This window comes from Lucilia sericata, unplaced genomic scaffold (assembly GCF_015586225.1).
Source record: "Lucilia sericata isolate MDLA Ls3-8-SP2 unplaced genomic scaffold, ASM1558622v1 Contig001885F_arrow, whole genome shotgun sequence".
Lineage (NCBI taxonomy): Eukaryota > Metazoa > Arthropoda > Insecta > Diptera > Calliphoridae > Lucilia > Lucilia sericata.
Window position 1 is genome coordinate 4,010 of NW_023995772.1, and position 13,247 is coordinate 17,256.

Below are 13,247 nucleotides of genomic sequence, written 5' to 3' on the forward strand. Positions count from 1 at the left end.
AACTGAACTAGAACTGAACTAGAACTGAACTAGAACTGAACTAGACTGAACTGAAACTAGAACTGAACTAGAACTGAACTAGAACTGAACTAGAACTGAACTAGAACTGAACTAGAACTGACTAGAACTGAACTAGAACTGAACTAGAACTGAACTAGAACTGAACTAGAACTGAACTAGAACTGAACTAGAACTGAACTAGAACTGAACTAGAACTGAACTAGAACTGAACTGAAACTAGAACTGAACTAGAACTGAACTAGAACTGAACTACAACTGAACTACAACTGAACTAGAACTGAACTAGAACTGAACTAGAACTGAACTAGAACTGAACTAGAACTGAACTAGAACTGAACTAGAACTGAACTAACTGAACTAGAACTGAACTAGAACTGAACTAGAACTGAACTAGAACTGAACTAGAACTGAACTAGAACTGAACTAGAACTGAACTAGAACTGAACTAGACTGAACTAGAACTGAACTAGAACTGAACTAGAACTGAACTAGAACTGAACTAGAACTGAACTAGAACTGAACTAGAACTGAACTAGAACTGAACTAGAACTGAACTAGAACTGAACTAGAACTGAACTAGAACTGAACTAGAACTGAACTAGAACTGAACTAGAACTGAACTAGAACTGAACTAGAACTGAACTAGAACTGAACTAGAACTGAACTAGAACTGAACTAGAACTGAACTAGAACTGAACTAGAACTGAACTAGAACTGAACTAGAACTGAACTAGAACTGAACTAGAACTGAACTAGAACTGAACTAGAACTGAACTAGAACTGAACGAACTGAACTAGAACTGAACTAGAACTGAACTAGAACTGAACTAGAACTGAACTAGAACTGAACTAGAACTGAACTAGAACTGAACTAGAACTGAACTAGAACTGAACTAGAACTGAACTAGAACTGAACTAGAACTGAACTAGAACTGAACTAGAACTGAACTAGAACTGAACTAGAACTGAACTAGAACTGAACTAGAACTGAACTAGAACTGAACTAGAACTGAACTAGAACTGAACTAGAACTGAACTAGAACTGAACTAGAACTGAACTAGAACTGAACTAGAACTAAACTAGATCTGAACTGGAATAAATCTATTTTTTTATAAATTGAAAACTTATTTCTTTTTAATTAAAATCTAAAAAAATCTGTAATTTTTACAACATCAATTATTGAAAAAATTTCTTCATCAATATAAAATTTTCCCAGATTTTTATTAAATGATTATTCGGTTTCTCTAACCATTGATCTTTTAATTTATAACCATATGTAGGTAAATCACATTTAAAACATTTTCCTCAATCTTTTATCAAACATTTTAACTTTCATAACATATGCCTTAATTTCATCCCCAATTATTTCAAAACTTTTAACATGAGTCCTTTTTTATAACTTTTTAATAAGAGCATCAATCATTTCAACTCCCCTTTCCTTAAAAAGAACAAGTAAAAAAAGCAAATAAACAAAAATATAATAAATTTACCTTTTTAAAATCTGTCTTTAATTTAATTTCTATAAAGCCTAAAAATCAATTTTGTGTAATAAAAATTTTGTTTGCGAAATGTGTTTCCCCATCCTACAAATTACTTATAGCAAATCCACTCTCATCCAAGCAACCAACCAACCAACCATCCATCTTCACTCACCTGCACGCACAATATGGAAAATGAAAAACTCATCAATCATTATTTACAAAAGAAGAGCAAAAAATAAAACAAAAAATGGCAGAAAAAAGTAACTGTAAAGGAACCATAAAAACTAAAAACAATATTGTACAGGAAAATGTATATTAAACTGAAAGATTTGGCTCCATTTAGGCTACCCCAGGGGGTGGTAAAAGTTTGTAGTGGGCGAAGAGGTGTTGCTGGGGGAAACAACAAGGAAAATTGAATTTTGTTATTACTTCCACATACATGTCATACTCTCTCAACGATGTAGTTGTGTTGCTGTTGTGTTTGTGTAACTTTGTATGTGTTGTTTACAAATAAAAACAAACTTACGCACCTACACAACGTAGTTTTAGGGCCGGGCTGGAAGATTGAGCATAGTACAGATAAACGTACCGACGAAATTGTTTTTAAAAAGCAGGGGTCTTAAAGATTATAAACATGCTGAAGAAATATCAATACTATAGGCCAACTGATCGAGATCAAAAAAAGCTTATGTTCAGACTAACCTAAAACTAAAATTATATAAATTTTATACCTAACTGGATTCTGATAATACCAAAGTTCTCTATCTTCCAAATTTCTAAACGCAACTATTTGTGTACCTTACTAATTTGGCAAATTTTCATAAACTCTACCGATTACTTCCTGCCTGAACTTTTTCCTTTCTTCTAAGCTGTGAAAAGTTCCTCTATGTGGACTAGATTCTTTTCAATATCTGTTTTACCTTTATAACTTATTTTGTACTTGTAACTATGGTTATTACTGTTTTTAAAATTTATGCGTTTTTACACAATCATCTCCTATTTACGATACTATACACATTAGGGTGGTACATGTTTTGCATGAAAATTTTCCTTAACAAAACTTTGCTGTATCTCTTTGATTTGCAAAAATTGCCGTCAAAGCTCACAGATGACTCTCCGAAGCTTATGGTGAATGCATTGTAAAGGTTTCAACCTGCCAGAGATGGTTTGTGTTGTACAAAAGACCAGACTATAGATAAGAGTATAGTCCATAATATAGACTAGTCCACACTGTAGACTAGACTAAAGTCCAGACGATTGTCCAGATTATAGACTAAACTATAATCCTGACTATAGGCTAAACTAAAATCTAGACATTAGCCCAGACTACAGACTAGACTACAGTCTAGACTATAAACTAGCTATTAGTCTAGACTATAAACGAGACTATAGTCCAGACTATAGTCCAGACTATAGACTAGACTATAGTCCAGATTATAGACTTGACTGTAGTCCAGACTATAGATTAGATTATAGTCCAGACTATAGACTAGACTATAGTCCAGACTGTAGATTAGACTATAGTCCATACTATAGACTGGACTATAGTCCATACTATAGACTGGACTATAGTCCATACTATAGACTGGACTATAGTCCAGACTATAGACTGGACTATAGTCCAGACTATAGACTGGACTATAGTCCAGACTATAGACTGGACTATAGTCTAGTCTATAGTCTGGACTATAGTCTAGTCTAGTCTATAGTCTATAGTCTGGACTATAGTCTAGTCTATAGTCTGGACTATAGTCTAGTCTATAGTCTATAGTCTGGACTATAGTCTAGTCTATAGTCTGGACTACAGTCTAGTCTATACTCTGGACTGTAGTCTAGTCTATAGTCTAGACTATAGTAGATTATAATCCAGACTATATACCAAACTATAGTCCACACTATAGTCCAGACTGTAGACTGCACTAAAGACCAGACTATAGACTACACTATAGTGCAAGTTATAGACTACACTATAGTCCAGACTACAGACTAGACTTTAGTCCAGACTATAGACTAGACTATAGTGCAGACTATAGACTAGACTATAGTCCAGACTATAGACTACACTATACTGGACTACACTGGACTATAGTCTAGTCTATAGTCTGGACTATAGACTATACTATAGTCTGGACTATAGTCTAGTCTATAGTCTGGACTATAGTCTAGTCTGTAGTCCAGACCATAGATTAGACTATAGTCCACACTATAGACTGGACTATAGTCCAGACTATAGACTAGACTATAGTCCAGACTATTGACTAGACTATAGTTTAGACTATAGACTAGACTATAGTCGAGACTGTAGACTAGACTATAGTACATACTATAGACTGGACTATAGTCCAGACTATAGACTGGACTATAGTCCAGACTGTAGACTGGACTATAGTCCAGACTATAGACTAGACTATAGTCCAGACTATAGACTAGACTACAGTCCAGACTATAGAATAGACTATAGTCCAGACTATTGACTAGACTATAGTTTAGACTATAGACTAGACTATAGTCGAGACTGTAGACTAGACTATAGTCCATACTGTAGACTAGACTATAGTCCATACTATAGACTGGACTATAGTCCAGACTATAGACTGGACTATAGTCCAGACTGTAGACTGAACTATAGTCCAGACTATAGACTAGACTATAGTCCAGACTATAGACTAGACTATAATTCAGACTATAGACTAGATATTGGTTCAGACTATAGACTAGACTATAGTCCAGACTATAGACGAGACTATGTTCCAGACTACAGTCCAGACTGTAGACTAGACTATAGTCCAGACTATAGACCAGACTATAGTCCAGACTATAGACTAGACTATAGTCCAGACTATAGACTAGACTATAGTCCAGACTATAGACTAGACTACAGTCCAGAGTATAGACTAGACTATAGTCCAGACTATAGACTAGACTACAGTCCAGAGTATAGACTAGACTATAGTCCAGACTATAGACTACACTATAGTCCAGACTATAGACTAGACTATAGTCCAGACTATAGACTAGACTATAGTCCACACTATAGACTAGACTATAGTCCAGACTATAGTCCCGACTATAGACTAGACTATAGTCCAGACTATAGACTAGACTATAGTCCAGACTATAGACTAGACTATAGTCCAGACTACAGACTACTCTATAGTCCAGACTAGACTGCACTATAGTGCAGACTACAGACTAGACTAGACTAAAGTCCACACTATGGACTAAACTACAGTCTAGACTATAGGCCTAGCTTATAGGTTAGGACTATAGTCCAGGGTTTTGACTAAACTATTATTTAAGTAAAAATATCGCAACCGTGAGCCGAAGAAGATCCGAATTCGGCTGAAAATGCATTAACGCCTTAATAATGTTCAGCTTAATAAATATGTATGTGTATGTTTTAAATAAGTATGTGTGCGCTCTAAATAAACCAAAAAGTTCAAAATGCCAATAGGAGGTCAGTTCCACTGTTCCAATGTAACGCTTGGGTACTTTAGTAAGCTTACACAAATATTAAAAGGTATCACAGAAAAACACACACACACAAATAAAACCTAATGTTTGGCAACGTCAATACGTAAAAATGTTAGGAATGTAAATTACATTTAGTTGTAGATATTGGTTTTTTACAACATGAAGGCTGTGTATTCCTAACATTTTGCATTGGTGCGTAAATCATTTACCTATAACATGATTATTTTTTCACCTTTCATTTTCCCAACTAGAGTGTTTGTGAAACTGACAATAATTCAAATTTGTTTGATGGCTGCTCTTGTGCTCTGTTCTGTTGTTATTGAATTTTTGTGGTTTTGTTGTTTCTATTTTCTTTTATTTATTGTTATTTATTTATGTTTGTTTTCTGTTCAGTAACTTACCTGACATTCAATAGGCCATCTAGGGGCCTGCTGTGAACAATCATTGTCCTTATCTTTTGGCAGAGCAAAGAGATCACGTGGCTCTTTGAGACGTGCTATGGGTCGTAAGGTTTTCTCATCGGTATTCACTTCCAATTGATTAGTTTTTAAACCTTTTGATAGAAAACTACCAAGAAAACCTGCAAAATTGAAAGAAAGAGAAGTGTGAATTTGTTATGTTTAATTAAAACAAATTAAAAATTTTAGTTTTAAATAGAAATTTAATGTTTATGAATTTGACATTAAACTGTTTGCGGTAATTTATGTTTTTAATTTCAAATTGTTTTATTTAGATTTGGTAATTATTATTTATATTTATGTTTAATTTGAATGCAAATATTGTAATTGTTGAATTAATTACATATTAATGTTTGATAAAATGTTGTTTTTATGTCTAATTTTATAATATAGTCGAGACAACAGACCACACAATATTATATAGCCCAGACTATGGACTAGAGTCCAGACTATAGACTAGAGTTCAGGCTATAGACTAGAGTTCAGGCTATAGACTATAGTCCAGACTATAGACTATAGTCCAGACTATAGACTATAGTCCAGACTATAGTCCAGACTACAGACTATAGTCCAGGCTTTAGACTATAGTCCAGACTATAGCCTAGAGTCCAGGCTATAGACTATAGTCCAGACTATGGACTACAGTCTAGACAATAGACTATAGTCCAGACTATAGACTATAGTCCAGTCTATAGAATTTAGTCCAGACTATAGACTATAATCCAGACTATAGACTATAGTCCAGTCTATAGAATTTAGTCCAGACTAAAGACTATAATCCAGACTATAGACTGTGGTCCAGACTATCGACTATTGTCCAGACTATAGACTAGAGTCCAGACTATAGACTTTAGTGCAGGCTATAGACTATAGTCCAGACTAAAGACTATAGTCCAGACTATAGACTATAGTTCAGACTATAGACTATAGTGCAGAGTATAGACTATAGTCCAGACTATAGATTATAGTTCAGACTATAGTCTACAGTCCCGACAATATACTATAGTCCAGACAATATACTATAGTTCAGACTGTAGACTATAGTCCAGACTATTGACTATAGTCCAGACTATGGACTATAGCGCAGACTATAGACTATAGTCCAGACTATAGACTATAGTCCAGACTATAGACTATAGTCCAGACTATAGACTATAGTCTAGACTATAGTCCAGACTATAGACTATAGTCCATACTATAGACTATAGTCCAGACTATAGACTATATTGCAGACTATAGACTATAATCCAGACTATAGACTATAGATTATAGTCCAGACTATAAACTACAGTCCAGACTATAGACTATAGTCCAGACTATAGATTAAAGTTCAGACTATAGACTACAGTCCAGACAATATACTATAGTTCAGACTATAGACTATAGTCCAGACTATTGACTATAGTCCAGACTATGGACTATAGTGCAGACTATAGACTATAGTCCAGACTATAGACTATAGTGCAGACTATAGACTATAGTCCAGACTATAGACTATAGTCCAGACTATAGACTATAGTGCAGACTATAGACTATAGTCCATACTATAGACTATAATCCAGACTATAGACTATAGTCTAGACTATAGACTATAGTCCAGACTATAGGTTATAGTCCAGACTATAAACTACAGTCCAGACTATAAACCACAGTCCAGACTATAGACTATAGTCCAGACTATATACTAGAGTCTAGACTATAGTCCAGACTATAGACTACAGTCCAGACTATAGACTATAGTCCAGACTATAGACTACAGTCCAGACTATAGACTATAGTCAGGACTATTGACTATAGTCCTGATTATGGACTATAGCGCAGACTATAGACTATAGTCCAGAGTGTAAGTAGTCCTCAATATGTTTCGTGCTTTAAATTCTAAAATTTTCTAATTATATTCCCTCTCATTAAATTTGTGCAGCATTCTAACATTTATATGTATGTATATGTATGTCCATGAATTTATCCAACTAAAACCACTCAACTGACACAATCACTGCATTTAAATGCAATTCAATAAATGACAACTAATAATCATAATCATTGTGGTTTTATATATGACAACAACACAATATACAGATGAGTTTGATGTTTTTCCATTGACCGCAATTATACGTGCAAAATTATGTTTTTGGTCAGTTTTTGAAGCTGCATACCCCACCCTCCAAATTCTCAAAATTGCGTGCCATTTAGCCAAAAAAAAAAAAAAAAAAGAATCAATTTACTATTCAATGTTTTATTTTGTTGTTTAACAAAACTGTTTTTTTTTTTCATTATTTCGAGTTAAATGTGATTAATTTTCTATTTTATTGGATTGTATTGCATAAAAACTCTTATCCCGTTTAGTTAAAAAAGGGGGAACTACTTTGGTTGAGAGAAAAAAAAAAACATAGAACGTGTTGCAGCAGTTGAGGCAACAAATGGTGCTACTACATGCATACTAAACACCATGGCCTTACACAAAAGCATACAACCAAACAATATTGTGTATAAATACACCTAACCAAACACATCCTTAAATGTACTCTGTATAACACGTACAACAATACTAACACATTGCAATTTGAACATGTTCGACATGAATACTACGTGTTTTGCATATCCTTGTTGCAAAAAAAAAAAAAAAACTAAAACAACTTTAATATGAATACACACACACGCGGATACATACATAAAATACTAGGGCAATCTTTGAAAATTTTATCATACAGGATCATTTTCAGCTTTCTTAGTTAAAAAATAAATTTCGATGAGAAATTTTGACCAATACTGGACCTGCCTAATGTACGTTTGTGTGGAAGCTATGTGGTTGCTGTTCGAGAGTGTGTAGTAGTAAATAAATATCTAGCAAATAAACTACCAAACCCACACATACAAATGTATGAATGTATCTACAAAGTTGTAAGTAGCAGAGATGAGATAAACATGGTTAAAAATTGTACTTTCCTCTGAACATTTAATAGCTGAAATGTAGGAACTATAAGAGTATAGTCCAGACTTTAGTCTAAACTAGACTATGGTCCAGACTGTAGACGTGTATACAGACTAGACTGTAGGCCAGCATATTGACTAGACTATAGTTTATACTATAGCCTGAACTATAGCCTAAACTATAGTCTGGACTATAGCCTAAACCATAGGCTGTTCTATAGTCTAGTCTATAGTTTGGATTATAGTCCAGACTATACTGGATTATAGTCTTGTCTATAGTCTGGATTATAGTCTTGTCTATAGTCTGGTCTATAGTCTGGACTATATAGTGTAGTCTATAGTCTTGACTATAGTCTAGTCTATATTCTGGACTATAGTCTAGTCTACAGTCTGGACTATAGTCTAGTCTATAGTTTGGACAATAGTCTAGTCTATAGTCTGAACTATACTCTAGTCTATATTCTGGTCTATAATCTGGACTATAGTCTAGTCTATAGTCTAGTATATAGTCTAGTCTATAGTCTGGACTAGAGTCTAGTCTATAGTCTGGACTAGAGTCTAGTCTATAGTCTGGACTAGAGTCTAGTCTATAGTCTGGAATAGAGTAGTATAGTCTGGACTATAGTCTAGTCTAGTCTAGTCTGGACTATAGTCTAGTCTATAGTCTGGACTATAGTCTAGTCTATAGTCTGGACTATAGTCTAGTCTATAGTCTGGACTATAGTCTAGTCTATAGTCTGGACTATAGTCTAGTCTATAGACTGGACTTTGGTCTAGTCTATAGTCTGGACTATAGTCTAGTCTATAGTCTGGACTATAGTATAGTCTATAATCTGGACTATAGTTTTGTCTATAGTCTGGATTATAGTCTCGTATATAGTCTGGACTATGCTCTAGTCTATAGTCTGGACTATAGTCTAGTTTATAGTCTGGACCATAGTCTAGTCTATATTCTGGACTATAGTCTAGTCTATATTCTAGTCTATAGTCTGGACTATAGTCTAGTCTATAGTCTGGTCTATAGTCTGGACTATAGTCTAGTCTATAGTCTGGACTAAAGTCTAGTCTGTAGTCTGGACTATAGTCTAGTCTGTAGTCTGGACTATAGTCTAGTCTATAGTCTGGACTACAGTCTAGTCTATAGTCTGGAATATAGTCTAGTTTATAGTCTGGACTATAGTCTGGACTATAGTCTAGTCTATAGTCTGGACTATAGTATAGTCTATAGTCTGGACTATAGTCTAGTCTATAGTCTGGACTATAGTCTAGTCTATAGTCTGGACTATAGTCTAGTCTATAGTCTGAACTATAGTCTAGTCTATAGTCTGGACTATAGTCTAGTCTATAGTCTATGGCTTGGACCATAGTCTAGTCTATAGACTTGACTATAGTATAGACTAGTCTATAGTACAGACTATACAGACTATAGTCCAGACTATATACTATACTATCTTCCAGGCTATAGACTATACTGTCGTCCGAACTATAGACTTGACTATAGTGCAGAATATAGTATAGAATTCAGAGTTCAGTTTACGCAGGTACTATTATGGCTAAAAGTACCTTTCAATCGTATTCACCATCACTGGATTATATTTTGTTCATTTTAAAAATGTCTGTATGAGCGTTTTTGGTATGAATGAGTGTGGTAGCAAAAGAGTGAGAGTTAACAAATTCGTAACCAAAATAGCCAATTCATGTCAATGCTACAAAACAGATTCAATTTTTATTTTTAAAAAAAGTAGTTTCGTAATTTTTTTTCTTTTATCGAAAACACTAATTTGTTTTTCTGGTTTTAAAGTTTGTTCTTTCTGTTTCGTTCCCTAGGAATACATGCTTGGGTGTTTTTTTGCTTTTTGTGCACAAAACAACTTTTAATTCAAAAAAACCCTTTTTCAATTTCAATTTATCTTATCCTTTCATCACATTTTAACTTGTTTTTTTTTTTTATTAACAACAAAAACTATCAACACTGCTGCTGCTGTCAACTTAAATTACGGACTGTCAATAAAAGGCAACACTTTGTCATTTTATTACTACAAATTCTATAACAAATATCCACAATCAATATTATAAATAAATAGGGATTTTGGCGTATTCCTTTTTATGTCTAAGGGACACATGAACATTATTGACGTTGTTAGGGGCGCATTGGTAGATAAAACAAATACATATGTATATTTATATATTGGTATTATTTTATTTTCTTGTAGGTTTTGATAACTTCTACCAAAATGACTGGTAATCAACTGTCAATGATGAAATGTAAAATGTTTGACTTTATGACATTTAACAGTTTTTCATGATACTAGTTTGGGTACTAGGCGCACTATAAACAGTCTATCAATTTGTTGTTTTGTTGGTTTAGGACTTTTTATTTAAAGATGTGTATGTGTCGGTTAGAAGAGGACTAAAATCAGTCAACTCAAGTAGATTACTTTGGTTGTTTTTCAATTTTATTTGCAATACATCAGAGTGTAGTCTGAGACTTTAGTCGAGTATATTGCGGATTCTATACAGGAATATAGACAAATCTAGAACATAACTAGAACAGAACATAACTAGAACAGAACATAACTAGAACAGAAGTAGAACTGAACTAGAACTGAACTAGAACTGAACTAGAACTGAACTAGAACTGAACTTGAACTGAACTAGAACTGAACTAGAACTGAACTAGAACTAGAACTAGAACTGAACTAGAACTAGAACTAGAACTGAACTAGAACTGAACTAGAACTGAACTAGAACTGAACTAGAACTGAACTAGAACTGAACTAGAACTGAACTAGAACTGAACTAGAACTGAACTAGAACTGAACTAGAACTGAACTAGAACTGAACTAGAACTGAACTAGAACTGAACTGAACTAGAACTGAACTAGAACTGAACTAGAACTGAACTAGAACTGAACTAGAACTGAACTAGAACTGAACTAGAACTGAACTAGAACTGAACTGAACTAGAACTGAACTAGAACTGAACTAGAACTGAACTAGAACTGAACTAGAACTGAACTAGAACTGAACTAGAACTGAACTAGAACTGAACTAGAACTGAACTAGAACTGAACTAGAACTGAACTAGAACTGAACTAGAACTGAACTAGAACTGAACTAGAACTGAACTAAAACTGAATTAGAACTGAACTAGGACTGAACTAGAACTGAACTAGAACTGAACTAGAACTGAACTAGTACTGAACTAGAACTGAACTAGAACTGAACTAGAACTGAACTAGAACTGAACTAGAACTGAACTAGAACTGAACTAGAACTGAACTAGAACTGAACTAGAACTGAACTAGAACTGAACTAGAACTGAACTAGAACTGAACTAGAACTGAACTAGAACTGAACTAGAACTGAACTAGAACTGAACTAGAACTGAACTAGAACTGAACTAGAACTGAACTAGAACTTAACTAGAACTGAACTAGAACTGAACTAGAACTGAACTAGAACTGAACTAGAACTGAACTAGAACTGAACTAGAACTGAACTAGAACTGAACTAGATCTGAACTAGAACTGAACTAGAACTGAACTAGAACTGAACTAGATCTGAACTAGAACTGAACTAGAACTGAACTAGAACTGAAATAGAACTGAACTAGAACTGAACTAGAACTGAACTAGAACTGAACTAGAACTGAACTAGAACTGAACTAGAACTGAACTAGAACTGAAATAGAACTGAACTAGAACTGAACTAGAACTGAACTAGAACTGAAATAGAACTGAACTAGAACTGAAGTAGAACTGAACTAGTACTTAACTAGAACTGAACTAGAACTGAACTAGAACTGAACTAGAACTGAACTAGAACTGAACTAGAACTGAACTAGAACTGAACTAGAACTGAACTAGAACTGAACTAGAACTGAACTAGAACTGAACTAGAACTGAACTAGAACTGAACTAGAACTGAACTAGAACTGAACTAGAACTGAACTAGAACTGAACTAGAACTGAACTAGAACTGAACTAGAACTGAACTAGAACTGAACTAGAACTGAACTAGAACTGAACTAGAACTGAACTAGAACTGAACTAGAACTGAACTAGAACTGAACTAGAACTGAACTAGAACTGAACTAGAACTGAACTAGAACTGAACTAGAACTGAACTAGAACTGAACTAGAACTGAACTAGAACTAGAACTGAACTAGAACTGAACTAGAACTGAACTAGAACTGAACTAGAACTGAACTAGAACTGAACTAGAACTGAACTAGAACTGAACTAGAACTGAACTAGAACTGAACTAGAACTGAACTAGAACTGAACTAGAACTGAACTAGAACTGAACTAGAACTGAACTAGAACTGAACTAGAACTGAACTAGAACTGAACTAGAACTGAACTAGAACTGAACTAGAACTGAACTAGAACTGAACTAGAACTGAACTAGAACTGAACTAGAACTGAACTAGAACTGAACTAGAACTGAACTAGAACTGAACTAGAACTGATCTAGAACTAGAACTGAACTAGAACTGAACTAGAACTGAACTAGAACTGAACTAGAACTGAACTAGAACTGAACTAGAACTGAACTAGAACTGAACTAGAACTGAACTAGAACTGAACTAGAACTGAACTAGAACTGAACTAGAACTGAACTAGAACTGAACTAGAACTGAACTAGAACTGAACTAGAACTGAACTAGAACTGAAACTAGAACTGAACTAGAACTGAACTAGAACTGAACTAAACTGACTAGAACTGAACTAGAACTGAACTAGAACTGAACTAGAACTGAACTAGAACTGAACTAGAACTGAACTAGAACTAACTGAACTAGAACTGAACTAGAACTGAACTAGAACTGACTAGAACTGAACTAGAACTGAACTAGAACTGAACTAGAACTGAAC

At 34.3% G+C, this 13,247-nt stretch overlaps 1 protein-coding gene across 2 annotated transcripts in view; it reads right to left on the reverse strand.

The window, feature by feature from the left end:
• Positions 1-5,348: 5,348 nt before the first annotated feature.
• The window catches only part of LOC119612952 (cytosolic carboxypeptidase Nna1-like), a 46,279-nt gene continuing 38,380 nt past the window's right edge, over positions 5,349-13,247 (reverse strand). For both annotated transcript variants that reach the window (XM_037968848.1, XM_037968847.1), the window contains exon 2: positions 5,349-5,557. In XM_037968848.1, coding sequence (XP_037824776.1) covers positions 5,367-5,557 — 191 coding nt within the window. In that variant the 3' untranslated portion in view covers positions 5,349-5,366. The remainder of the gene's footprint in view (positions 5,558-13,247) is intronic.